The 26,054-nt window shown below is 40.2% G+C and overlaps 12 protein-coding genes and 2 non-coding genes across 15 annotated transcripts; 4 read left to right on the top strand and 10 right to left on the bottom strand.

The window, feature by feature from the left end:
- Positions 1 to 13: 13 nt before the first annotated feature.
- Positions 14 to 893, bottom strand: LOC108004665 (uncharacterized). Its single transcript, XM_017067646.4, has 2 exons — positions 605 to 893; positions 14 to 542 (listed from the first exon to the last, which is right to left on the bottom strand). The coding sequence occupies exons 1-2, from the start codon at positions 833 to 835 to the stop codon at positions 252 to 254; spliced, it is 522 nt and encodes a 173-aa protein (XP_016923135.3). The 5' UTR covers positions 836 to 893; the 3' UTR covers positions 14 to 251.
- Positions 894 to 1,248: 355 nt separating this feature from the next.
- On the top strand, positions 1,249 to 6,971 carry Hydr2 (abhydrolase domain-containing protein 2). Its single transcript, XM_017090238.4, has 5 exons — positions 1,249 to 1,689; positions 4,943 to 5,112; positions 5,175 to 5,529; positions 5,594 to 5,943; positions 6,006 to 6,971. The coding sequence occupies exons 1-5, from the start codon at positions 1,535 to 1,537 to the stop codon at positions 6,170 to 6,172; spliced, it is 1,197 nt and encodes a 398-aa protein (XP_016945727.3). The 5' UTR covers positions 1,249 to 1,534; the 3' UTR covers positions 6,173 to 6,971.
- A 156-nt stretch (positions 6,972 to 7,127) lies between these two features.
- Positions 7,128 to 7,209, top strand: TRNAS-AGA (transfer RNA serine (anticodon AGA)). Its single transcript has one exon. It is a non-coding gene; the product is annotated as a tRNA-Ser (tRNA).
- A 287-nt stretch (positions 7,210 to 7,496) lies between these two features.
- Positions 7,497 to 9,799, bottom strand: LOC108007346 (zinc finger protein 431). Its single transcript, XM_017070998.4, has 2 exons — positions 9,670 to 9,799; positions 7,497 to 9,618 (listed from the first exon to the last, which is right to left on the bottom strand). The coding sequence occupies exon 2, from the start codon at positions 9,612 to 9,614 to the stop codon at positions 7,662 to 7,664; it is 1,953 nt and encodes a 650-aa protein (XP_016926487.4). The 5' UTR covers positions 9,615 to 9,618; positions 9,670 to 9,799; the 3' UTR covers positions 7,497 to 7,661.
- A 64-nt stretch (positions 9,800 to 9,863) lies between these two features.
- On the bottom strand, positions 9,864 to 12,205 carry LOC108006743 (zinc finger protein 431). Its single transcript, XM_036822727.3, has 2 exons — positions 12,083 to 12,205; positions 9,864 to 12,031 (listed from the first exon to the last, which is right to left on the bottom strand). The coding sequence occupies exon 2, from the start codon at positions 12,025 to 12,027 to the stop codon at positions 10,030 to 10,032; it is 1,998 nt and encodes a 665-aa protein (XP_036678622.3). The 5' UTR covers positions 12,028 to 12,031; positions 12,083 to 12,205; the 3' UTR covers positions 9,864 to 10,029.
- Positions 12,206 to 12,404: 199 nt separating this feature from the next.
- On the bottom strand, positions 12,405 to 13,913 carry LOC108007942 (zinc finger protein Paris-like). The gene is made up of 2 exons (XM_017071749.4): positions 13,773 to 13,913; positions 12,405 to 13,721 (listed from the first exon to the last, which is right to left on the bottom strand). The coding sequence occupies exon 2, from the start codon at positions 13,715 to 13,717 to the stop codon at positions 12,440 to 12,442; it is 1,278 nt and encodes a 425-aa protein (XP_016927238.3). The 5' UTR covers positions 13,718 to 13,721; positions 13,773 to 13,913; the 3' UTR covers positions 12,405 to 12,439.
- Positions 13,914 to 13,997: 84 nt separating this feature from the next.
- LOC108006696 (zinc finger protein 892) lies at positions 13,998 to 15,432 on the bottom strand. Its single transcript, XM_017070238.4, has 2 exons — positions 15,287 to 15,432; positions 13,998 to 15,235 (listed from the first exon to the last, which is right to left on the bottom strand). The coding sequence occupies exon 2, from the start codon at positions 15,229 to 15,231 to the stop codon at positions 13,999 to 14,001; it is 1,233 nt and encodes a 410-aa protein (XP_016925727.3). The 5' UTR covers positions 15,232 to 15,235; positions 15,287 to 15,432; the 3' UTR covers position 13,998.
- Positions 15,433 to 15,460: 28 nt separating this feature from the next.
- On the bottom strand, positions 15,461 to 16,915 carry LOC108021665 (zinc finger protein Paris-like). The gene is made up of 2 exons (XM_017090479.4): positions 16,760 to 16,915; positions 15,461 to 16,704 (listed from the first exon to the last, which is right to left on the bottom strand). The coding sequence occupies exon 2, from the start codon at positions 16,698 to 16,700 to the stop codon at positions 15,591 to 15,593; it is 1,110 nt and encodes a 369-aa protein (XP_016945968.3). The 5' UTR covers positions 16,701 to 16,704; positions 16,760 to 16,915; the 3' UTR covers positions 15,461 to 15,590.
- An 83-nt stretch (positions 16,916 to 16,998) lies between these two features.
- On the bottom strand, positions 16,999 to 19,411 carry LOC139352536 (zinc finger protein 431-like). The gene is made up of 2 exons (XM_070994968.1): positions 19,289 to 19,411; positions 16,999 to 19,232 (listed from the first exon to the last, which is right to left on the bottom strand). Exons 1-2 carry the CDS (start codon positions 19,312 to 19,314, stop codon positions 17,288 to 17,290), a joined length of 1,971 nt encoding a protein of 656 aa, XP_070851069.1. The 5' UTR covers positions 19,315 to 19,411; the 3' UTR covers positions 16,999 to 17,287.
- A 231-nt stretch (positions 19,412 to 19,642) lies between these two features.
- LOC108021664 (zinc finger protein Paris-like) lies at positions 19,643 to 20,915 on the bottom strand. Of its 2 annotated transcripts, none has more exons than XM_065864625.2 (2): positions 20,798 to 20,915; positions 19,643 to 20,741 (listed from the first exon to the last, which is right to left on the bottom strand). In XM_065864625.2, exon 2 carries the CDS (start codon positions 20,735 to 20,737, stop codon positions 19,808 to 19,810), a length of 930 nt encoding a protein of 309 aa, XP_065720697.2. In that variant the 5' UTR covers positions 20,738 to 20,741; positions 20,798 to 20,915; the 3' UTR covers positions 19,643 to 19,807. The 2 variants fall into 2 exon arrangements, with proteins under 2 accessions (XP_065720697.2, XP_070851081.1); XM_070994980.1 differs by having other exon boundaries at positions 20,802 to 20,819.
- On the top strand, positions 20,909 to 24,042 carry LOC108009075 (zinc finger protein 431). The gene is made up of 3 exons (XM_070996498.1): positions 20,909 to 21,030; positions 21,085 to 22,165; positions 22,922 to 24,042. The coding sequence occupies exons 2-3, from the start codon at positions 21,089 to 21,091 to the stop codon at positions 23,876 to 23,878; spliced, it is 2,034 nt and encodes a 677-aa protein (XP_070852599.1). The 5' UTR covers positions 20,909 to 21,030; positions 21,085 to 21,088; the 3' UTR covers positions 23,879 to 24,042.
- A 225-nt stretch (positions 24,043 to 24,267) lies between these two features.
- TRNAS-AGA (transfer RNA serine (anticodon AGA)) lies at positions 24,268 to 24,349 on the bottom strand. The gene has a single exon. It is a non-coding gene; the product is annotated as a tRNA-Ser (tRNA).
- A 224-nt stretch (positions 24,350 to 24,573) lies between these two features.
- Positions 24,574 to 25,148, bottom strand: LOC108007841 (uncharacterized). Its single transcript, XM_017071639.3, has 2 exons — positions 24,798 to 25,148; positions 24,574 to 24,734 (listed from the first exon to the last, which is right to left on the bottom strand). Exons 1-2 carry the CDS (start codon positions 25,141 to 25,143, stop codon positions 24,625 to 24,627), a joined length of 456 nt encoding a protein of 151 aa, XP_016927128.3. The 5' UTR covers positions 25,144 to 25,148; the 3' UTR covers positions 24,574 to 24,624.
- Positions 25,149 to 25,329: 181 nt separating this feature from the next.
- On the top strand, positions 25,330 to 25,780 carry LOC108013420 (uncharacterized). Its single transcript, XM_017079285.3, has 2 exons — positions 25,330 to 25,577; positions 25,639 to 25,780. The coding sequence occupies exons 1-2, from the start codon at positions 25,331 to 25,333 to the stop codon at positions 25,758 to 25,760; spliced, it is 369 nt and encodes a 122-aa protein (XP_016934774.3). The 5' UTR covers position 25,330; the 3' UTR covers positions 25,761 to 25,780.
- Positions 25,781 to 26,054: the final 274 nt, after the last annotated feature.

The raw sequence follows: 26,054 nt of genomic DNA, 5'->3' as shown, positions 1-26,054 counted from the left end.
AGAATCCAAGACGTTATTTTTAAACTATTTTATTTACTTAAAATAGCTGTGTGGCCGGGCTTGCAACCTCCTTTGGGTTTCAGTATGCTATTCTTGGAATATTTGCATACTTATCCCAATCATACATGTATCATCATATGGATTTGGTGTATCTGCTGCAGCGCTCAACATGAGCACTCCCAGTAGCCGAAATCCATACTCTATTTGTATTTCATTTACGGACAACTCTGGTGCACGTAATAGCATCGAGTTTACTCAGTTTTCACTACCGAAAAGTAATTTGCAAAGAATTCAGCGACATTCATTGGTTCCAAGTTTCGTTCGGGTTTGGTAAGGATTAATTTTGGGTGTCGCACCTTAAAGCTGCGAAACCATTCCAATCCGGCCATTTCATCACGATGCCAGGAAAGGGGACAGGCGACCTTAACATGTTTAACGTATTGATAGGCCAGGGATCGAGCCTGCTTCGCATTCAATCCAAAATAGTCGTTGGCCACATAGAGAAAATGCTCCAAAACCTTTTCCTGTTCTTCTGTGAAAACCTGTAAAATTCGTGAGGAATAAGTAGTATTATTGGAATCTGAGCACCCTATAAAAGACTTACTGTCTTGTATCCCTTTGGCGCTATCTCCACATCGTTTATATCTACCTCGGATGGTTCCGATTCGTCCGGCAATATAGTCTCGTTATTTCTGCGATGAAGCAATAGCGTACTTCTCGGTATCCCGAATATATTGGATGCCGCTCGCAGGGAAATTCCAGATTTCATGGCTGCAACAGCTTCGCGAAGAATAGTGGGATCTCTTTTCGGCGTTTTCCTCTTATAATTTCGCATATTATAAACAATTCAACAAAATAACAATACAATAGTGGTGGAAGTTTGTTCAGATAGCCAAACGATATACACAATAAAATTTTCCCATAGAAAATACTAAAATACTTAAGTTTCAGATTCGGATTACTTTTCATTTTACTACTCTAATTTTATTTGTAAGCTTTATAAGCGAACAATATTCAAATATTAAAATTATGCAAAAACCACATAGGATTTGGCGCAAAATTAAAAAATACCGAAAATAATACCAAACTATCGATAGTCTCTGAGCACATCCCACCTCCTTCTTTTTTTTAGCTACCATCTGGTATTTCTAGCTTTTTTAAAGGCTAGTTTAGCTTTTCGTGACCCGAAAAGTTAAAAACATTGCCGCCCACGCAGATGGTATTTTTCCACATCGCCACCTGCGGTCTCACCAGATCTATCACTTTAAAAAAATCACAGAAGGCGAAGGAATTTTCGAGCACAATTTAAATCCGGTTCTCTTGGAAAGTGTTAACATAAATTTGCCAGCCAAAAAATAGCAAAACGAACGGAAAAGACAGACACACAAACACACCAAACACTACACGCTAATAGGCAAACGTTAAAGCCCAAAGGAAAGGCGGAAAAATCGAAGGATAAGTGGAGAGTGATTGGATGATAAGGCAGGCCCTTTCCTCGGATCCTGGGTAGAAAATCGGAGGACACTGCGCCACCATGTCCACCGCCTTCCTGACGCTCATCGCCGTCATCGTGTGCATCCTTTTCCGCATCCTAAATGTCCACAGTCAGCCGCTGAAGCCGAGTGTGTGGTGCCTGGACGCCCAGTTCCTGGACTGCCTCTACAAAATCGCCCCCGTGCTGAGGGAGCCGTAAGTTTTCAGGGGATTACGGGGTTTAGATTATGTGATACCTCCTCAAGGGTAGAAATCATAACATATGTACACATATGTATGTAACTATGCAAAACCACAGGTGTGGTCATGATTATAGCAACCCCTGTTGAAGGGTAACCATCTTGTAATCGGTTATTGTTAGGCTTACAGCAGAAGAAAGATTTATAGCTTTTTTGCAAACTATAAGAAAAATATTAAGAAACTTTTTTATTTATCAAAATAGTTTAACACTTCTAAGAATCAAAAGTTAGAACCCTTTAAATTTAGTGAATTTTTTTACTTAATCATATAATATCCCTCTTTGAGGAGCTGAAAATATTCCACAATGATATTTCCCTAATCACAACTATCATCATCAGATTTTTACCATCACAGTGGTGCCAAAATATTAGTTACTCCGCTGTCATAATTATGCCAGTCGGTTTGCCATCACATTTGCTGATAGCCAAATCTGCAATTACCTCAAATTACTTAAAACGGCCAATTTAATGGCTTGTGGAAACACAAGCAGTATTGTTTCACACAGTATGTTAAATTCCCAGCTGCTGAATGAATCATTAATGGCAATTAGTCAATATAGCTGATGTCGCTGTCTAAATAACTCAAAAATTCATCAAACTCTTCACTAGCTATCTACAGAATGCATCTACAAACTCATTGATTAAATGCAATTTTACCAGTTTGATTTGCACTATCAGCTTTCATTGCAATACATAATATTGCCGATTAGGTGACACATGTGTTCAATATATATTTTATATAGCCTCTACTCATTATCGGTGAAATAATAAACACTTACTCACAAGTTGGTGACTTTTGCGTTTACAGGCTAAATATACTTTACGAGTTTAAATAGGGTATCGTACATATAAAATTGTTTTTTAAATTAATTACTTTATTTTGTCAGTTTATTGAGGGTTATCAGGGTCAGGAGATTGTTATAAAAATGGGTTCATTTAATATTAAAAATATTTATTTTATTTCTACCTTGCCCAATTTGTACTCACTTCCTTGACAAACATTTTTCCTCGACTGTGCCTGGAAAATTTTCATTAAATTTTTAATACTTTTCGGTGATTTTTGTCGGCTACCAACCGCATAATTAAATGGAATTTTGTATAATCTTCCTTTTCGTTTTCAATTTACTTTTTCCGTTTGTCTGGCAGAATGGGCGATAAGAAGTATTAATATGGCTCAAAGTTCGCCCACAATTACGCAGTGGGCTGGGAAAGTAAAGACGGCGACTAACGCCTAGCAACCCGATTTTGGCCACAAACTTGACTGTCAACCCGATAATCGCGTGGGAGTTTCCTGAAGATATATGTATATTTATTTGTATTTGGAAATGAGCGGTGATAATGGGTGATAATGAAGAAATGGCCGGCGAAATGTTTGCAAAATTTCTTTCGCTGGCAATTTGCCTCATTCAAATGCCGGCACTACCTGTGAATGTTTTTGTTTTCTTGTTTTGGCTTATTGCCCAGTCGTCTGCCGCGTTTGTTTGACAACAAAGATTGCGTAAGCAAAATTCTCTCGTCTGCTGTACAGCTTTCTTCCCCTCCTCACCTGGTTTTTATCTGCAAACAAAACCGGTTGAAAGGTGAGATTTAGTCAGCTGAAAAGCTCGAGTGGGTATAAATTTGTGTCATCTCGTTATATTTTTCTACCCACATAAAAACCAAATCTATAGCCATGAAATCTACTGTTTCTCCAATTTACAATTTTCATTTTTGGCAAGCAATGGGAAATAAGTTTAAATAATAAATAGCTATGCAATGTATTTTTTTTAATAAATAGGCAGATTACATTTTTTTTAATTCTATAGTATTATATTTGTTTATGTGATGAAATTACTGAGCTGTTGAGATTTTACTATAGTTTTTCTGACTAGTAGACTTCCCAAACTGGCTAATAAACAGTGGAATTATATTACCATAATGATATAACATCTCACACTTGAAAAGATCAAGTGCCAAGAAGCTAAGGAGGGTTTCTAATTTCCTAGAAAACACTCATTAAGACGTTTACTTTAGGGGTGTGACATGAAAAATCGCTAGGATGACTCATTTGCACATTTTGCTGCTCGCTTTTTTGCATGGTTTTATTTTTATTTTCTCGTAACTGTGACAGTTTGCCTTAAAGGTGGGAAAGAGTTGCAGCTGTTTTTCATTTTTAGGGGAGCGACCTTAAACGACACATTTACGATGCATGGCTCATATGCTTGCCCTCGCATTATTCACATTATTCATTAAATATCAGGTGGCATATATTGATTGGTGTTCGGAAATTCATGTTTGAAAGTCATTAAAAATTGATAAGGTAGACTTTTTCCACAATTTTACTTTGATTGATACTAATTGAAAGGCTACTGTTGCTGAGCTCGCAAATGGATACACAAAATTGTATCACGTTTTTGCACGGCTGACATGATTTTTGATACACGCAGAAAAAGGGAAACTAAATTATAGAACTAATATATTTAATGACATAGAAATATTGACCCGATCCAAAGAGTATCATTGAATATTATTGTACTTTAGTATAGCAGCATTATCCCTAAAAACAAGAATATATTTAGATTCTAGCCTATATTATTATTTCTAATAATTTTATTCTTTTTTGTTCATAGTAGATTGTAAATATACCTTTCATAGTTAAGTGTTCCATCATTTTATCTCTGTATACATCCGACTTTCTCCACCTAATTCTGGTGTTGTTGCGTGAGCTCAATTAGGTTCAATTGGTTCTAATGCTGTTTTCAGAATTGCTGCTTTGTGCATCTACTGCCATTCTCTTTCGCATTTGTAAGTGATTCCATTGAAAAACTTGAAAGCAAATCAAAATTCAATTTGTATGTATTTTATTTGCTCAAATTTGGCAAATTGCCTGCTAACCAACTGGAAGCAATTGTGTGCAGATTTATTAGTGCTATAATTTAAAATGCAATGTCAAGGGCAAAAAATTCGAAAAAGAAAAAAATGTATACATATGTGTGGTTAAAGGAAAACAAATCGCGCAATCAGCAAGTGTGGCAAAATAAAAATGACGGTTTTTTTGACTGATAAGAAATTTCCTGATAAAAGTATTTCACTTAAGCGTTGAACTTTTTGTTTGTATACATTTGTGAGTGATTGAGTGGGTGATAAGGAATGGGCCATTTCTGTGACTAGTGGTCAAACTAGTCAAATTTATTCACCTTAATTAACGCCATTATTTTCACCCTTTCCAGTTACATTCCTCCACGTCTTTGGGGCTTCAGTGGTCATGTCCAGACAGTTTTGCACAGCATTGTGGGCCGAGTCCGTTGTCCTTGGCCCCTTGGACAGCGTTTGTACTTGTCCCTTGAGGATGGCTCCACTCTAACCTACGACCTGTACCAGCCCCTCAACGAACAGGAGGGTAAGCTGCTCGGCTTCTCTCCAATCCTTTGCAAATATTAAACATTCTTAACACTTCCATAGATGACATCACGGTGGCCATTTGTCCGGGCATCGCCAATAGCTCGGAATCGGTGTACATTCGCACCTTTGTGCACTTGGCTCAGTGCAATGGATACCGCTGCGCGGTCCTAAATCACATCGGTGCATTGCGCAGTGTCCAGGTGACCTCCACGCGCATTTTTACCTACGGCCACACAGAGGATTTCGCTGCCATGGTGGAGCATCTGCACCAGAAGTACCGTCAAACTCGCATAGTGGCGGTTGGTTTCAGTCTGGGCGGCAATTTGGTCACCAAGTACATGGGCGAGGACCAGAAGACAAAGCCCACCTGCGTCATTGGGGGCATCTCTATTTGCCAGGGATATAATGCCGTCGAGTGAGTTGATATCATAACTTATTTCTATTGGAAACCCGGACTAAATCATGCATTTACATTCTAGGGGCACCAAGTGGCTGCTTAATTGGCAGAACTTCCGTCGTTTCTACCTCTACATCATGACTGAGAACGTGAAGAGCATTATCCTGAGACATCGACATATCTTGCTGTCCGATGAGGTGAAGGCTCGGCATAATCTCAACGAGCGCGAGATCATCGCTGCTGCTACACTGCCCGAACTGGATGAGGCCTATACGAGGCGGGTGTATAATTTCCCCTCCACCCAAGAACTGTACAAGTGGAGCTCGTCGCTGTTCTATTTCGATTCGATTAAGAAGCCCATGATCTTCATCAATGCCAAGGATGATCCCTTGATTCCAGAGGATTTGCTGCATCCCATCAAGGAGTATGCCAGTGAGTAGAGAAACAATTGATTGGGTATTGGGTTTTGCTTATCCCGACTATTTCCATTACAGCCACTAGGCAAAACACGGCCTATGTGGAGGTGGCCCATGGCGGTCATCTCGGCTTTTACGAGGGCGGTTTCCTGTACCCCAACCCGGTGACTTGGTTGGACCGCACGCTGGTGGCCATGGTTGGATCTTTGGTCATGATGCAGGACGTCGGCAAGGTGGCTTCTTAGGCCTAGCACTACCCCCGCACGCACACACAACTATTAAACGCTTTTGTGTCCAAATTGGTTGTCGCTGACGGATATATGAATCTTTGAAGGAACATCGGAACAGAGCCCGAAAGACCCCATACATATAGTTCTACATATAATATCGATGTGCAGCAAGTAAAAATTATCAGCCGCGCAAGCAGGAAAACATAAATTGATGTATACTTTTGCAAAGTGCATTTAAAACAGAAATTGCAGTTTTTCGACAACGGTTTTTATGCTTTTTTTTAATGACTTTCGAAGAGCCAAACATACAATATGTCAGTTGAACTTGTACCTTAGTTAGTTAACGCGAACAACATGTTTCCATGTACTTATGTGTAAGCAAATTCCTATTTATTAGCATTTTACTTTGTGATCTAACAGGATTTAATTATGTGAAATGTACACCCAGACACCGCACACAATATACGATATATGACAGTAATTATAAATTATAAGTACCCGGCCGCCGCACATATTGAGTAGCAAGAAGAATGCCTTAATATAGACCTCGTTTTGTAAGTGTGTATATGATTTTAATAACGATTCAGTTTGTACTACGATGCATTTCACGGAAATCAAAGAGAAACCAAATGAAATTTGCCCAACGACGGCTTCAATTTTGTATACATTTTCTGATCTTTACCATGTTGATAGTCAGATGGATACGCGATTTGTTTACCGATGTAGTAGAGTATGGAGAAATATTTATAAATGTATTTGTAAAAGTATTTATAAATGTATATTAAAACGAATAAACAACAGTTGATTAAAACGATCTATTTGATTCAATAGTTGGGGAATTAAATGTTTTCTTGTTGCCCGCTTTTATTTAAAAATATATCGATTTGTTTTTAGTAATCGGACATCGGTTTTACTTTACAAACTTTCTACATCTAACTCAATATGGGTTTTGACATCACTTCTTGCATGAGCAGTCGTGGCCGAGCGGTTAAGGCGTCTGACTAGAAATCAGATTCCCTCTGGGAGCGTAGGTTCGAATCCTACCGACTGCGAAAAACGAAAGGTTTCTTTTTTATTTATTTTTCTCCAAGTTTTAGCTGTATCCTAAGAAACAAACTGAAAAACTTCACAATCTCCTTTTAGTTTCTGCTTATACCAACAGATTTCACTCAACATTCAAGTTTTCAAGCCACAGTGTTCTCGAATTAAAAAAAAAATTGTTTAAATATACATTATTTAAAAATAAAATAAATTTCTTTTTTACTAATATGTAAATCTTGATATCTAACTTTATTAAGCTGAAACTTTTTTAAAGATTCAATAAGCTCTTTAAGGTTTTTTTTATTTCTGGTGGATTATAATATTTATATGCCATGTTCAATTGTAATGATTATGAATATTGTCAAGTATAGACAAAATAATAACGTATCATTCTTAGCATTGTACAAAAACAATTTTGTATTTATAAATTAATTTTAGTTAGATTTAAGCTAATATTTGAACACTACGTCTTTTCTGCAGAGTGAGTTTTGATATGATTACTCATACAGGCATTAGACTTAAAGGTCTTGTCGCAGATATTACATTTAAATGGTCTATCTTCCGTGTAAAGCATTCTGTGCTTCCTGAGACCTCCATTGTCCCCATAAGTTGCCTGACAATCGGGGCATTCATAGGGTCGCTCGCCCGTGTGAAGTCGTTTGTGGACCCTAAGAGTAGGCTTGTCCGCAAAGGACTTTTCGCACTGATCACATGGATAGGGCCGTTCTCCCGTGTGGGTCCTAATGTGGCGCTTAAGATGTTCATTAAGCCGAAATGTTTTCGGGCAGAGGGAGCACTTGAACGGCCGTTCCCCTGTGTGAATGCTAAGGTGTTTCCTCAGAGTGGTTTCATGCACGAAGCCCATGGAGCAATGGGGGCACTTGTGGGGTCGTTCTTCTGAGTGAGTGCTAAGGTGTTTCTTTAGAGGGGCTTCCTGCATGAAGCCCATGTGACAATAGGGACACTTGAACGGCCGTTCTGTGTGAGTGCTAAGGTGGTTCAGCCAACTCGATTGTCGCACGAAGCCCATGGAGCAATGAGGGCAATTGAACGGCATCTCTCCGTGTGTCTTTATGTGCTTCAATAAGGTGTCCCTTGCTTTATAGGAATTTGAGCATTTGCTGCACTTAAATGGTCTTTCCCCCGTGTGCATAAGGAAGTGCCTCATCATAGCAGCTCGGCTCCGAAAAGTTATTTGGCAGTAGGAACACTTGTACGAATTTTTCCAATTAAGACGGGCCTTCGTAATTTCATCGTCTTTTAATTTTTCATTGGATAAGGGACTGACTTCCCCTTGAAAATCATCTTCAATGGGCTCATTTTTCACTTCTATTTCAATGTCATCGTCATTGACTTGTTTGTCAAGTTGGTCACCTGCAATTTCCAATATAGGATTGACTTCCTCTTGGAAATCGTCTTTGATGGGTTCGTTCATCACTTTGGCTTCCTCAGGAACCTCCTCATCAAGCACATTTCTTTGGTTTTTAAACGGTTGTTCCGCTGTGTGAATCCTTTTGTGTTGGTCAAGGTCTGATGAATCCGAAAAACATGCCTCGCAGATGGAACACTGGTATGAATTTTCTCCCATGTGAATCTTTGAGTGTGCGTCTAGCATGCGTTTAGTCGGAAAAGACTTTTCGCATTGATCACACCGAGACGGTCGTTCCCCCTTGTGGCTCAACGTGTGCCATTTCAGATGGGACTTAAGCCGAAAGGAGTTCTCGCAGATGGAGCACTTAAATGGTCGGGCACCCGAGTGGCCCAAAATGTGGCGAACGAGATGGGATTTTAGTCGATAGGAATTTGGGCAGAGGCCGCACTTAAATGGTCGTCCATCCGTGTGGAAACGGATGTGCTGCCTAAGATATGATGGTGTGCAAAAGGACTTTTCGCAGTAGGGACACTTGTCCGACTTCTTTAAGCGAACACCATCGGTACTATTACTATTTTTATCTTTGGAATTTTGGTCGCCAATAGTGGGTTGGCTACATTCATTTAAATTAGAATCAAATGGATCATTCATCACTTGGGGATCTAAATAATGTGTGTTTTCCTCTCCAATTTTCCCGTCTTGAGAAGGTGAGAGTTTGCATACTTCCTCTTGCAGCCACTCCTCGTTTAAGCTCCATTCCTCTTTCGGATCCTCATCAAGAAACTCCTCCTTTACTTGACACGGAAATATCTGACTTTCCGATGGAAATTGGCTGAAAAAGGTTTGGCCAATCCTATACGAAGTCTGCGCATCCTGCAGGCACATTTTGCAAATTTTCTCAGGAAATGGGTCGCCCTTTTTTACGTCCCTTTTCGTATAGCGAGAAATAATATCCGATAGAGGTATTTCTGATTCCGGGGCTCCATCGAATATATTAATCATATCTTGGGAATTCAGCATGCAAACGCGACACCGTTTCTTCATTGTTCTGAAATTGAGTTATTAAGAAACTGCGGTATTTAAAAATGATCTTTCTTACGGTCTTATTTGTTGCACATTAGATTAAATAGATATTTCTTAGATCTGATTAATAGTTTGTTTACATCCGAGATTTAATTCTTTCTTGAACTGCTCTGAACACCCTGTGCCCAGAACATATGTTGTGTTATCGATTTTCAAAAAATTGTTGATACATATTTTGTGGTTCGATATTAATAGTAATTTAAAAGTAAATTTGAATTTTAGAAATATTACTTTATTGAGCTGATTCTTTTTTTTTATTAAAGAGATTCAATAGATAGATAGATATGTACATTATGCATAGATCAATAATACTAATATGCTGTTTAAATTCTAATAAAAAACACATTAGTATTTATAGTTGGTAAACATAAAGTATTTAAAAATTAATATTATTTAGATTTACCCTGTTTTTTACTTTTGAACTACAGTCCAGAGATCTGATGTGATAATTAAAACACCCCTTAGCCTTAAAAGTCTGGTCGCAGTGGTCACAATTAAACGGTTCTATCGTGTCAGTCATTCTGTGTTTTCTGAGACTTCCACTATCCACATAAGTTGCCTGACAATCGGGGCATTTATAAGGTCGCTCGCCCGTGTGACTTCGTTTGTGTACTGTGAGAAAGGAATTTTCCGCAAAGGACTTTTCGCATTGATCACATTGATAGGGACGTTCTCCCGTGTGGCACCTATTGTGGCGCTTAAGATTTTCCTTAAGCCGAAATGTTTTCGAACAGGTTGTGCACTTGAACGGCCGTTCCCCTGTGTGAATGCTCAGGTGTTTCTTCAGCGAGGGTTCTCTCACAAAGCCCTTGGCGCAATGGGGGCACTTGTGGGGTCGTTCTTCTGAGTGAGTGCTAAGGTGTTTCTTTAAAGGGGCTTCCTGCAAGAAGGACATGTGACAGTAGGGACACTTGAACGGCCGTTCTGTGTGAGTGCTAAGGTGGTTCATCCAACTCGATTGTCGCACGAAGCCCATGGAGCAATGAGGGCAATTGAACGGCATCTCTCCGTGTGTCTTTATGTGCTTCAATAAGGTGTCCCTTGCTTTATAGGAATTTGAGCATTTGCTGCACTTAAATGGTCTTTCCCCCGTGTGCATAAGGAAGTGCCTCATCATAGCAGCTCGGCTCCGAAAAGTTATTTGGCAGTAGGAACACTTGTACGAATTTTTCCAATTAAGACGGGCCTTCGTAATTTCATCGTCTTTTAATTTTTCATTGGATAAGGGACTGACTTCCCCTTGAAAATCATCTTCAATGGGCTCATTTTTCACTTCTATTTCAATGTCATCGTCATTGACTTGTTTGTCGAGTTGATCACCTGCAATTTCCAATATAGGATTGACTTCCTCTTGGAAATCGTCTTTGATGGGTTCGTTCATCACTTTGGGTTCCTCAGGAACCTCCTCATCAAGGCCCTCCTCCAGCACATTTCTTTGGTTTTTAAACGGTTGTTCCGCTGTGTGAATTTTTTTGTGTTGGTCAAGGTCTGCTGAATCCGAAAAACATGCCTCGCAGATGGAACACTGGTATGAATTTTCTCCCATGTGAATCTTTGAGTGTGCGTCTAGCATGCGTTTAGTCGGAAAAGACTTTTCGCATTGATCACACCGAGACGGTCGTTCCCCCTTGTGGCTCAACGTGTGCTTTTTCAGATGGGACTTAAGCCGAAAGGAGTTCTCGCAGATGGAGCACTTAAATGGTCGGGCACCCGAGTGGCCCAAAATGTGGCGAACGAGATGGGATTTCAGTCGATATGAATTTGGGCAGAGGCCGCACTTAAATGGTCGTCCATCCGTGTGGAAACGGATGTGCTGCCTGAGATATGATGGCCTGCAAAAGGTCTTTTCGCAGTAGGGACACTTGTCCGACTTCTTTAATCGAACACCATCGGTACTGTTACTATTTTTATCTGTGGAATTTTGGTCGCCAATACTGGGTTGGCCACTTTCATTTAAATTAGTATCGTATGGATCATTCTTCACTTGGGGACCCAAATAATGTGTGTTTTCCTCTCCAATGTTTTCGTTTTGAGAGGGTGATATATTGAATTTTTCTTCATGCAACCATTCCTCGTTTAAGCTCCATTCCTCTTTTGGACCCTCATCAAGAAACTCCTCCTTCACTTGACACGGAAATATCTGACTTTCCGATGGAAATTGGCTGACAAAGCTTTGGCCAATCCTATACGAAGTCTGCGCATCCTGCAGGCACATTTTGCAAATTTTCTCAGGAAATGGGTCGCCCTTTTTTACTTCCCTTTTCGTATAGCGAGAAATAATATCCGATAGAGGTATTTCTGATTCCGGGGCTCCATCGAATATATCAATCATGTCTTGGGAATTCAGCATGCAAACGCGACACCGTTTCTTCATTGTTCTGAAATTGAGTTATTAAGAAACTGCGGTATTTAAAAATGATCTTTCTTACGGTCTTATTTGTTGCACATTAGATTAAATAGATATTTCTTAGATCTGATTAATAGTTTGTTTACATCCGAGATTTCATTCATTCTTGAACTGCTCTGAGCACCCTGTGCCCAGAACATATGTTGTGTTATCGATTTTCAAGAAGTTGTTGATACATATTTTGTGGTTCGATAACAATGGTAATTTAAAAGTAAATTTGAATTTTAGAAATATTACTTTATTGAGCTGATTCTTTTTTTTTATTAAAGAGATTCAATTCATAGATAGATATGTACATTATACACTTATACGCTGTTTAAATTCTAATAAAAAACACATTGGTATTTATAGTTGGTAAACATAATAGATTTATTTAGATTTACCCTAAGTTTTTTACTTTTGAACTACAGTCCAGAGATCTGATGTGATAGTTAAAACACCCCTTAGCCTTAAAAGTCTGGTCGCAGTGGTCACAATTAAACGGTTCTATCGTGTCAGTCATTCTGTGTTTTCTGAGACTTCCACTATCCACATAAGTTGCCTGACAATCGGGGCATTTATAGGGTCGCTCGCCCGTGTGACTTCGTTTGTGCACCGTTAGAAAAGAATTATCCGCAAAGGTCTTTTCGCATTGATCACATTGATAGGGTCGTTCTCCCGTGTGGCACCTATTGTGGCGCTTAAGATGTTCCTTAAGCCGAAATGTTTTCGAACAGACGGCACACTTGAACGGCCGCTCCCCTGTGTGAATGCTTAGGTGTTTCTTCAGACTGGGTTCTCGCACAAAGCCCTTAGAGCAATGGGGGCACTTGAACGGCTCCTCTCCCCTGTGGGTCATCATGTGCGCCAATAGGGACTCCTTCACTTTATAGGAGTTTGGGCACTGGCTGCACTTATATGGTCTTTCCCCCGTGTGCTTAAGGAAGTGCTTCATCATAGATGATCGATTGCGAAAGCTTATTTGGCAGTAGGAACACTTGTACGAATTTTTCCAATTAAGACGGGCCTGTGCAATTTCATCGTCTTCTACTTGTTTATCAGGTTGATCACTATTGATTTCTAAAAAGGGTTTGACCTCATCTTCGAAATCATCTTCAATGGGCTCGTACTTCACTTCTTGTCCAGTGTCATCGTCTTTTACTCGTTCGTCGGGTTGATCACCTGGGATTTCTAGTAAGGGATTGACTTCCTCTTGGAAATCATCTTCGATGGGTTCGTTCTTCACTTGGGGTTCCAAACAATGGGTGTCCTCTTCTTTAACTTGGTAGTTAACATCTTGAAAGAAGCACAGGCGTTCGTCCTCTATCAAAAATTCCTCGTCTGGATTCCCTTCCTCTTTTAGTTCCCCATGAAGGACCTCCTCCTTCACTTGGCACATAAATATCTGGCTTTCCGCCTCCTCTATAAGATTCTCCTCAAGAACTTCCTCTTCCTCCTTAACTATAGTTGGAAAGTGGTGGATTTGCTTATACGAATTTTGCGCATCCTGCAGGCATATTTTGCAAACTGACTCAGGAAATAAGTCTCCTCGCTGGACTTCCAATCCAGTATGGTGAGCAATAATATCCACTATAGGAATTCCAGATTCCGGGGCTCCATCGAAAATATTAATCATGTCTTGGGAATTCAGCATGCAAACGCGACACAGCTCTTTCATTATACTGGAAAATATTTGTTAGTAACCTGGGATATTTAAAAACAATCATTCTTACGGTTTTGTTTGTTTTATTTTGGCTTAGATAGGTATTTGGATAGTTTGTTTACACCTCGAGATTTCATTCAAACTTTAAGTACTCCGATCACCCTGTGCCCGGAACTCAGTACTGTTAAGCGCAAGAACATGTGTTGTGTTATCGATTCCTTAAATGTTATTTATCAAAAACGTTATTTTTAAAAATGCAGAATTATTTTGAGGTATTTCTAGGTCAGAAATGGAAGCTAAGATGTACCCGTATTATTTGATTCCCCCTTGTGAAACATTTCTTTGTGATTACGCAGACCGATTCGTTGCGCAAAATTCTTCTGACAGTGGACACACTTAAAGGGCTTTTCTCCCGTGTGAGTCCTCATATGTTTCTTTAAATCACTTCTTGCCCTGAAAGCCCTAACGCATTGATCACATTTAAACGGTCGTTCGTCCGTGTGAATCAGTTCGTGCTGCTTAAGACTTGATGGATCCGAAAAGGTCGATTCACAGAGGGAACACTTGTAGGGTCGTTCCCCCGTGTGAATCCTTGTATGTCTGTTGAGGGAAGTCACAGTCCCGAAAGACTTCTCGCATTGATCACATGGAAACGGCCGTTCTCCCGTGTGGCTCATATTGTGGCGCTTAAGTCCGGAGTTGTGCTGAAAGGCCTTCGGGCAGAGGGAGCACTTGAACAAACGTTCCCGAGTGTGCCCGCTAGAGTGCCTTTTCAGGGAGTGCTCATCCCTATATGACCTTTCGCACTGATCGCATTGAAACGGCCGCCCCTCCAAATGCAACACAAAGTGTTGCTTGAGACCACCCCGGTCGTAAAAGGCCTTCGGACACTGGGAACACTTGTACGGAAGATTCCCAGTGTGCTGGCCAAAGTGCCTTCTCAGACTGCAGTCTTTTTTAAATGCCATCGGACAGCGGGAGCACTTGAACGGCCTCTCGCCCGTGTGGATCATGATGTGCATCTTCAGGGTGTAGGTATCCCCAAATGCCTTTGGGCAATGACTGCACTGGTACGGCCGTTTCCCCACGTGGGTGCGCTGGACGTGCCGCTTCAGAAGCGAGGCGATCTGAAAAGCCTTCTTGCACTGGGAGCACACGTGCGTCTTTTTCTTCTCCTTCCATCTCCGTCTCCTCTTTTCCTTTAGGGTTTCCTTAACGGAGTCAGATTCGCTATTTGGTATCATATGATTACTATCTTCCTCTGTTGAATCATCCTCCAGGATCGCATCCTTAGCTTCACAAAAGATCCTGTAGCTGCGCTCGTAGGTTTGTATAATATCGTAAGCATTTTGCGCATCTTCCAGGCAGGGCGGGCAAATGGAGTTCGGAAATGAGTCTCCTTTTTCGAGTCTGAAACCGGTAACTTCAGATATCATGTGCTCTATGGAAATTCCAAGATTTCCCGATCCTTCGAAAATGTTTACCATGTTTTCGGAGGTTTCATGGCAAACTCGACAAAGGTCCGCCATTATTCTGAAATAAAACTGGACTGAGAAACTGCAGGGGCCAAGCAAATCGACTTACCTATGGAGTTTTAAGTTAATATTAATAGTAAAATATTATTTTTGGGTAAATCTGCTGTTTACTTCGCGTCATTTTATTGAGAATGCAGCTGCTACAATCACCCTGTTTCCCTTTACAGTGTGCTGTTAGACGCATGAACATATGTTGTGTCGTTAGTGATCGATTTTAAAATACTTTTTAAAAGAAAAATCGAAATTTTAGGTTTTAATATAATCTTAGTAATATCGAAAACAGGTTTTAAGTCAACACAGAAACCAGTTGGAAATGCAATTATAATAATATGCCTTTTTGAAAATAAATATGTTTAAGGTTGCTTTTTCAAATGCACCTTCCTATGGCGAATGAGGTTTGCTGAATTCCTAAAATGCGTCTGGCAATGAGGACATTTGTAGGGTTTTTCTCCCGTATGGGTTCGTGTATGTCGCCTTAGATGTTCGATATCAACAAATGACATTTCACAAGACTCGCACTGAAAGGGTCGTTCTTTCGAGTGGACTTTTTTGTGTTGGTTGAGGTTTGATACATTCGAAAAAGCTTTCTTGCAGATTGTGCACTTGAAGGGGTTTTCCCCCGTGTGAATTCTTTTGTGTTCTGTGAGTCTACTTTGACTCGAAAATGCTGACAGGCAGGTTGTGCACTTAAAGGGTTTTTCCCCCGTATGAGTCCTTAAATGCAACGTAAGATTACCATTCTGCCGAAAGGACTTCGTGCAGTGTGAACACTTGAACGGTCGTTCCCCTGTGTGAATGCGGATGTGTCTCTTGAGCAATGATGGATGCGCGAATATTCTTTGACAATAGGAACACTTATTGCCCTTCTCTGATCGAGCGCTATCTTTCTTTCCAGTGTCATTGTGATTTATCTGATCATCAGATTGATCACTTTCATCTCCTGATGTATCATCGGCTTTCTTATCACGTTTTTTGGATCCTTTTTTCACAGGCCCCTTGGTCTTTGAGGGAACACCATCGTTAGTATTATTATTGGAGTGGGCATCTTCAATTCTATTACTTTTTCTTTGTTGATTGGATTGATCACTTCCTTTTTCTAAGGGCGCTTTCTTGACTCGGTCATTATCCTTGGGTGCCTCCTCGGCAATAAACAATCTATCACTATCCCTGTCTGATTCCAGGCTGACTTCTTCCTCAGGTACATCGTCCTCCAGGATCGCATCCTTAGCTTCACAAAAGATCCTGTAGCTGCGCTCGTAGGTTTTTATAATATCGAATGCGTTTTGGGCATCTTCCAGGCAGGACGGGCAAATGAAATCTGGAAATGAGTCTCCTTTTTCTAGCCCATAACCAGTGACTTCAGATATCATGCGTCCTATGGAAATCCCAATACTTCCTGATCCTTCGAAAATGTTTACCATGTTTTCGGAGAGTCCAAGGCAAACTCGACATAGTTCCTCCATAATTCTGAAATATATCAAGCTGGATTCAGAAACAGCTATGGCAAAACAAATAGACTTACCTATGGCATTATTTTGAGAACATTGGAGCGGGTAAATAGTATTTATAGAAAATATCTTTTACATTCTCATCATTTTGTTAAGAACGCAGCTGCTATAATCGCCCGGTTTCCCTTTACAGTGTGCTGTTAGGCGCACGAACATATGTTGTGTCGTCGGTTATCGATTTTTAAAATTATTTTTAAAAGACGCGTATTTTTTAAATAAGAATGTATTTTGATGTAATTACACCTTAGATTTAATGAGAATTAGTTTTAAAGCTAAACATGCAGGTTTTTAGACAAAAACAAAAGCGGATTTGAAATGAATTCAAAAGTTAAAACTACTACTTATAAATGGTAATATTATATCGTTGTCATATGGGGGTTTATATGCCTTTGGGAATGTGTTTTCCCTTATTTACTAGGGTGTGTTTGCTAAATTCACAAAAAATGCCAGGAATTGTGGACACCTGAAGGGTATTCCCCCGCATGGGTTCCAATGTGTCCCTCAAGACGTCCCTTATTAAAAAAAGAACTTTCGCAATCATCCTATTTAGCAGATCTATTTTTCGCGTGGACCTTTCTGTGATGGTATAGGTTTGATATATCCGAAAAAGCTTTCTCACAGATGGCGCACTTGAAGGGCTTTTCCCCCGTGTGGATCCTTAAGTGATTATGAAGACTACCGGTATCCGCGAAGCCCTTTTTGCAATAACTACATTTATACGGTTTTTCTCCAGTGTGGCGCCTGAGGTGGACGTTGAGGACTGATTGAAACGGAAAGGATTTCGGGCAGAGGGGACATTTGACCTTTTTAATCTTATAGTAGTCAATGAGGCGCTTTCTTATGCACCCCTGGTCAGTCTGTTTGTAATTCTGAGCATGTCTCTCAAGACGATCCTTAAACGGAAAAGACTTATTGCAATGGTCACATTTAAACGGTAGACTTCTGTGACTCCATGCATGTTTCTTGAGGTGAGCGTTATCCAGGAAAGACTTATCGCATTGATCACACTTAAACCTTTTATCCTGTTTGTGAATTCGCATGTGTTGGTTTAGATTCGATCCATCCGCAAAAGATGAATTGCAGATTGTACACTTAAAGGGTCGTTCCCCCGTGTGGATCCTAATATGTTTAACGAGGTTTCCGCGGACCAAAAAGGCTTTTTCACAATGATCACACTTGAACGGTCGTTCTCCCGTGTGGGTCTTAAAGTGACGATCAAGATAAGACTTCTTGGGAAAAGTCATAGGGCAGGTTGAACACTTGAATATTTTCTTCTCTGAGGGAATACTGGCACGCTTAACTATGTCATGACGCGCAACATTTGGGTGTGTGTGAACCCGTGTATGCTTGTCAAGAGTAGCCTTGTACATAAAAGACTCCTCACAATATTTACATTTAAAGTATCGTTCCCCAGTGTGAATCCGCTTGTGTTGTCTCAGGTTTGTTGGATCCGTAAAAGCTGTCAGGCAGACGGTGCACTTATAGGGCCTTTCTCCCGTGTGGGTCATTAAATGCTTGTTAAGATTACCCTTACAGCCAAAGCACTTCTTGCACAATGAACACTGATGGGGTTTATTCCCCGAGTGAGTCTTGATGTGATGGCTTAAACCACAGCGATCGCGGAAGTCTTTTGGGCACTGACTACACTTATAGGGTCGTTCACCCGTATGTTTCAAGATGTGACGTGTGAGTTGGAGTTTGATTCGAAAGGACTGTTGGCATATGTGACATTTAAATGGCCGTTCACCCGTATGGATGCGTTTGTGCTCCATGAGAGCAGCGTGACACCGGAAGGTCTTTTGGCAGTAGGGACACTTATTATTCTTCTGCTTTGAGCGAACCCCTTTGACCACATAATCGCTATCATCGGAATCTTCATTCTTAAAGTATTCTTGATCACTTTCATCTCCTGAGGTATCATAGGCTTTCTTGACATGTTCGATGGATTCATTCTTTACCAGGCCCTGGAACTTTGATTCAGCACTATCGAAAACATTGTTATTGGCATCATCGTCTTCAATGGCATCGTCATTTTCAATGGCATCATCGTCTTCAATGGCATCGGCTTGTGATTGTTGTTCGGATTGATCACATTCACTTTCTGATATCTCGTAGACTTCAGTTCCATTTAATGTCTCCTCCTTGGCATGGCCATTGACCTTGACATAGAACGATCTCTCACTCTCGCTATCTGATATCAGGCAGACTTCTTCCTCCGACAGATCGTCCTCCAGGATCGCCTCCTTTGCCTCGCAGAAGATCTTGTAGCTGCGCTCGTAGGTTTTTATAATATCGAATGCATTTTGGGCGTCTTGCAGGCAGGGCGGGCAAATGAATTCCGGAAGTGCGTCCCCTTTCTCGAGTGTAGAACCGGTAACTTCGGATATCATATGCGCAATGGGGACGCCGCGATCTTGCCTCCCTTCAAAAATGTTGGCCAGGCTTGCCGACTTTCGCTGGCAAACTCGGCATATTTCCCTCATTGTGCTGCAATCAAGGAGTAGATTAGAAAGTTTACCGATCTAACAGATACACGTACTTACGTTTTTATGTTTAAAATATTTACCATATATATTTATAATTACTATTTCCTAAAACAGATAGTTTGTTTATCACATTTCCTGCAGACTGATACTGTGGGCACCCTGTGGCCGTAACATTGTGCTGTTAAGCGCGAAAACATATGTTGCGACATCGGTTATCGACTGCTAACATTATTTTTGAAAATTATAGAAACTGCTCTTATTAAATCAGGATTACTTTGGTGGATAATGAAGTGGATGGACCAAAAGGAACAGGCCGAATATAACTAGTCAGAAACAAGAAGAAACGCAGGCGGTAAAGTCGGATCCCCACAGGAACAAGAACATACGAAAAGAACATAAGCAGCACAATAATTTCCTTCGTCTATTATTATTTATATTTAACATGATTAAAATTAAGTTTTCTATTATTATTTATAATTAGTATGATTAAAATTATGTTTTCAATGCTGTCCTATCATGGATCAGCAAGTGTGCATGCAAACAGTCTTTTTCGGTAAAAGCTTTCGGCCATTGGGATTACTTTAAGGGTCTTTCTCCTGTGTGTAGTCTTATGTGACGTCTTAAATGAGCATTATCCCTGAAAGCCTTATTGCAATGGGCACATGGATACGGTCGTTCTCCGGTGTGGCGCATGAAGTGGCGTTTAAGATGAGTTTTAGTTAGAAAGCGCTTCCGGCAGCGGGAGCACTTGAATGGCCGACCTCCTGTGTAAATCTTGGTGTGTTTCTTCAGGCCGGATTCTCGCTCGAAGGCCATCGGGCAATGGGTGCACTTGAACGGCGTGTTCCCCGCGTGAATCCTGATGTGCACCGATAAGTAGGATTTTTCCTTGAAGGCACTCGGGCAATCACTACATTTAAATGGTCGTTCATCTGTGTGGACGAGGTTGTGGCGCTTGAGTTGTGAAGGATACGAAAAGGACCTTTGGCAGTGGGAGCACATGTGCGATTTCTTCGGGCGAACGGCGTCGTTGTTATCATTTTCCTTGAATTCTTGCTCTCCAATAGCACATAATTCGATCGGCTCAGTCTTTTCTATATTATTAAAGTTGGATTCTTGCTCTCCAATGGGCTCAGTCTTCACTCTATCATTGGAATCATTCTCTCCATTGGCATCATATTCAATGGGCTTTTTCTTCACTTTGTCCTGGAAGGTTGCCCTTGAAGAATCTGATCTCTTATCAGCGTAGTCTGCATTCTTTGCTTTACAAAAGATATTGGAGCTGCACTCGTAGGTTTTAATAATCTTAAATGCACTTTGCGCATCCTCCAGGCAAGTTGGGCAAATGCAATCAGGAAGTGGGTCTCCTTTTTCAATTCTAAAACCAGTGACTTCAGATATCATATACGCCACAGAAATCGAAATTCCCAGATTGTGTGCTCCTGCTCCTTCGAAAATGTTTACCATGTTTTCGGAACTTCCCAGGCAAACTCGACATAGCTTCATTGTCCTGAAATGTATAAACCAGCTCTTAAGATGCTTCTAAGGACAAGCAAAAACACTTACAGACGGTTTTATATTTAGTACAATTGCAACATAGATATTATTTTAAAGACAACACAGTTTGTTTATTTTTTGACATTTATGACAATCGATTACCGATGACGCGACATATGTTTTTGCGCTTAACAGCACAGTGTTAAGGGGACAGGGTGCCCTCTAAAAATGTTTGGGGTAAACAAACTAGTTTAGGCATCTAAGTAGGAAGTAATTATTTTTAATCTATTAAACCTACAACCGTAAGTATGTAAATCTGTTAAATCGGTCGTTTCTGAAGATATCCTTGATTACAGCGCAATGATAGAAAAATGCCGAGTTTGCCAGCGGAAGTCGGCAGACCTGGCCAACATTTTCGAAGGGAAGCAAGATCGGGGGATCTCCATCGCCCATATCATATCTGAAGTTACCAGGTCTGAGATCGAGAAAGGCGATAAGCTTCCGGAATTCATTTGCTCGCCTTGCCTGCAAGACGCCCAAAATGCATACGATATTATAAAAACCTACGAGCGCAGCTACAAGATATTTTGCGAGGCAAAGGAGGCGATCCTGGAGGACGATCTATCGGAGGAAGAAGTATACCTTATATCAGATAGCGAGAGCGTAGAGGAAATCCCCAATATCAATGACCACTTCAAGGAAGTGAAACCAATATCAGATAAGGAATCCATTGAAGATTCCTTATTCCAGGATGGAGTCAATGTGATATTAAAAGAAGGCATAAGAACAAATGATACTAAGGAGCCGCATTCCAAGGATGCACAAGTGGAGGAACAGCCCACACAAAGATGTGCAATGTCAGAGGAAAAAACTGATCAATCCGATACAAAAATTAAAAAAGATGATGTTACTAAGAAAATTTCCTTTTACGGGAGAAAAAAACAGTGTCCCTTCTGCAAAAAGATCCTATCGACTAGTACAAATCTCAAGACACATATCCGCGGCCACACAGGAGAACGACCTTTCAAGTGCAGTAGTTGCCCAAAGGAATTTAAAGATGCCAACTCCCTTAAAAAGCATGAAATGATTCACACAGGCTGTCGGCCCTTCAAGTGTTCCCTCTGTCCGAAGGCCTATCGGGTTAAGCATCACCTTATACGCCACCTTATGACCCATACGGGCGAACGACCGCATCGGTGTAAACTCTGCAAGAAGGATTTCGTGGATCTGTATTGTCTGAACAGACATATGAAGATACACACGGGGGAACGACCCCACAAGTGTTCCGTCTGCCTAACAGCTTTTGCGGATTTATCAAACCTTAGGCAACACAGTCGGATTCATACGGGGGAACGACCGTATAAGTGTGATCGTTGCGATAAATCATTTATATATCACTCGGATTGTAAGAAACATTCCCTCAAATGTCACACAGACTGAAGGTCTTTTAAGTGTTCTAAATGCCAGAGGATTTGCAATCAACTGAACCGTCGCCGCACCCACATAGAATGTGTTCATAAAAATGAATCGAAAGATGCGATTAAATCTTAGTATTAATTAAATTTAAGGGTTTATAAATTAATGGAAAATCCATTGAAAGGTTTATCCTTGTTTACGATATCATTCCGCTATCCATACTACTCTAGAAGTATTGGTATGTGAATTTACGCATTCCCAACGTTTTTTGTTAGTTAAGCACTCTTGAAATATTTTCTCCCAAAGTACCTTATCCATAAAATACAAAATACAACACAGAAGTACATTTTATTTATGCACTTAAAAGAAAATGATTATTATTTCAATATTATTTTAAAAACGATAACTAAGTAACGACAATACAAGATCTTTATGCATTCCAAACGATTTTTGTTAGTTAAGCACTCTTGATATATTTTCTCCCAAAGTACCTTATCCATAAAATATAAAATACAACAAAGAAGTACATTTTATTTATGCACTTAAAAGAAAATGATTATTATTTCTATAATATTTTAAAAACGATAACTAAGTATCGACAATACATGATCTTGCGCTTAACAGCACTGTGTAACAGGTACAAGGTGTTTATGGTACTTAAAGTATGAATGAAAAATTCAGGTGTAAACAAACTATCTGAGGAATTCCATACAATATTAAACCAAATAAAACCGTAAGAATATTTTAAGAATGAAAAATTACACATGTTGCTAATAGTTAGCTTCCAGAATAATGACGGAGTTGTGTCGTACCTGCATGCTGAGTTCCCAAGACATGATAAACATATTCGATGGAGCCCCGGAATCTGGAATTCCTATAGTGAATATTGTTGCACACTATAGTGGATTGGAAGTCAAGCGTGGAGATTCATTTCCGGAGACGATTTGTCAAATGTGCCTGCAGGATGCTCGAGATTCTTACGGGATTATAGGATCCTTTGAGGATGGTCACAAGTTCCTCGCTCAAGTGAAGCAGGAAAACGGGTGTTTTAAGGAGGTATCTCTGGAGGAAGAGGTTAAACAGATACTACAGTGCCAAGTGAAGCAGGAATTCATTGAGGAGGACTTGCTGGAAGAGGTGGTGTGCGATATATCAGACAGTCGGAGTGAGCAGTCGTATTCCACTCAAGAGATCGGCTACCCAGTAAAAAAGGAGAAACCAACAGGAGACAGAGCAACCCAGCAGTTTTATGGCCATGGCCACGATAATACCAACGATAATAGTGAGAACTTTAGTACTGAAGAGCACCCCTTCAAGTGTCACCTGTGCCAGCAGAGCTTTCCTCGTGAATGGAGTCTTCAGGTGCACGAACGATCTCACGTGGGCCGGTGGCCCTTCAAATGCACTCAGTGTTCCAAAGCCTGTAGAACTCCCGGAGGTCTAAGACAGCACTTTATGATTCATACAGGCGAACGTCCTTATAAATGCAATTATTGCGAAAAGGCTTTCAGGGAACGCCAGGGACTTAAGATTCACACCCGGGTTCACACTGGAGAACGGCCCTACAAATGCAAGTACTGCGAAAAGACCTACAAGGAGCGGAAATCACTTAGAGTCCACACTCGGAGCCACACGGGCGAACGGCCCTACAAGTGTTCCAACTGCCAATCCTCTTTTGCGGATCCCTCAAGTCTACGGTCACACGTCCGTATCCACAAAAGGAATAGCACATAACATGCCATAATGTTTTCGAATATAAATATAGTGTATAGGCTAAAAGTACAAAAAAAGAGAGATGAGCAGGTATCTCTGTAACTTGACTTGGAATTTGAACCATCCAATTATTATTTGATCACATTTGCATCAGTTTTAGAAATAAAAAATTATCATAAAATGAAGTATCGGTGTCACATTCACATTGTTATTATTTAAAAACATATTTTAATAAGTATACAAAAATAAAACTTTATTTTAAGGCCCAGAGAAAAAGACCGAAAAGACAATTGTATTTGTGTTTTTCATAGATCCTCAAATAAAATATTTTTAAAAAAATCATGATTAACAAAATTTAGTTTAAAAAAAAATAATGAAAAAAAAATAAAATAAAAAGTTTGAAACTCGTCCGCAGTCGGTAGGATTCGAACCTACGCTCCCAGAGGGAATCTGATTTCTAGTCAGACGCCTTAACCGCTCGGCCACGACTGCTGTTGGTTTCGATGGGCAATGTGGCAACTAATGCCGATTGCTAAGCCAGAGATAGATTGGACTAGTTTCGACACTTTACAACACTGTTTTTGCCAAGAATTCAAACCAAATTTAAATTTGGGCGCCAAAAACGTACAGTTTTAGCCAATTACTTCAAACTTCTATAGGAATTCGTAAACTGGATTATTAAATGTATATCCACTTGATTAACGTCTGCTTAATGCTATCACTTGATATCAAAGTTTCTTATTTTTTATAAACATTTATTGAGCGCTTTAAAATTTACAAAACTGTTTCGGACAATTCTCACGGCAGCAGCAATTTATGCCGCATTTGGTGTTCATGCTCAGACATCTTTTCCGATCCCAAGGGAAGGAAATGAGACCTGCAGAGATAAAATAAATATATATATAAAAAGAATTAAGTATTTTCAAAACGAAATACTCACGGGCAAAGCCGCCTTTGAGCCTTACAGCATTTTTCTTGCTCAGATCGCAATCGGAGAGACATACAAAGGTGAAGGCCATTCCGCCGCCACAATGTGTGTCCAGGAGACAACGAGTTCTGGCGGTAGGACTGCAAGGACCACTGCTTTGAGGATTTGGAGGCTTGTAGACGCAGTGGGGTCCACAGCAGGTATTATCCCGAGGTGGCAGTCTGGGCTCCTTGCCGCCAGTGTCGAAACAATTGTTCAAGCCCGTGAAAGGATGACAGGACCTCGTTTTACAGCCCGATATTAAGGCCACCAAACAAACCAGCAACTGGAAGATCAGCAGAGTTCGTATGGCCTTCATCTTGACTTACAGGGCACTCAAATGATATCCCCCAAAACAGCCTGCTTTTATACCCCTGCCCGAACTGATCTCTCCTGATATTTACACAATTGCTAAACAGGTCATATTAAAAATAAACCCACTTTTACCCTCCGGAAGACTATAAAAGGCTAGGTATTCAGGCCACTTTATCTGCGAAGCTTTCGAAATGGGTGTTAAAATTCTGCTCAGCATGCTGCTCCTTTTTGTAGCCTCCGAATTGGTTTTGGCCCAATGCTCCCAAAACCTCTGTCCGGCGGTCAAGAATCCTAATAAACGGTGTCGGGGAAATCTGCAGTATCAGTGCGTCTGCGATTTCACTTGCTCTGAGTGGGATAAACCCTGCAATTGGGTCCTCAGCTGTGAGGCTGAGGTCAACGATATCAATGTGGTACGCAACAGAAAGAACAAGTTAAGTAAGTATCCTACACTATATTTCTGATAAACTATTCCATATAAAATGTTATTTCCATGGAGTTCTTTTGAGATTGCCCAATCTCAACCACACTGAGTGTCTGGACATCAATATTAACACCCACAAGCATCCAAATTGTTGCAACCTGTTCTGCAATGCTAATGTTAAGGATGTGTGTTTCTAAATAAATTAATATGATGGTTAAAAAATATGGAATTGATTTTGTTTGATGTATTAATGTGTTTATAGATTTTGCGCCTGCTTTTGTAATTTCATTCCTTTAAGGAATTTCTTGGGATTTTTGAAACAAATACAAGAACGGTTTTTTAATAAGAAACCTGTTTTAATTTTTTTTGTCAATGACCTTTATATATTTTTGATTATTTTATTGTTTATAATATGCAACAGGAGATGTTTAATTTAGAAAGTCAAAAATTATCGTATATTTTAGCACAGGTGTTATGGATGAAACTGGCTG

The sequence above is a fragment of the Drosophila suzukii genome, chromosome 2L (genome assembly GCF_043229965.1).
Source record: "Drosophila suzukii chromosome 2L, CBGP_Dsuzu_IsoJpt1.0, whole genome shotgun sequence".
Classification (NCBI taxonomy): Eukaryota; Metazoa; Arthropoda; class Insecta; order Diptera; family Drosophilidae; genus Drosophila; species Drosophila suzukii.
The sequence above is the reverse complement of the archived record's forward strand: the minus strand, read 5'-3'. Positions and strand labels throughout refer to the sequence as shown.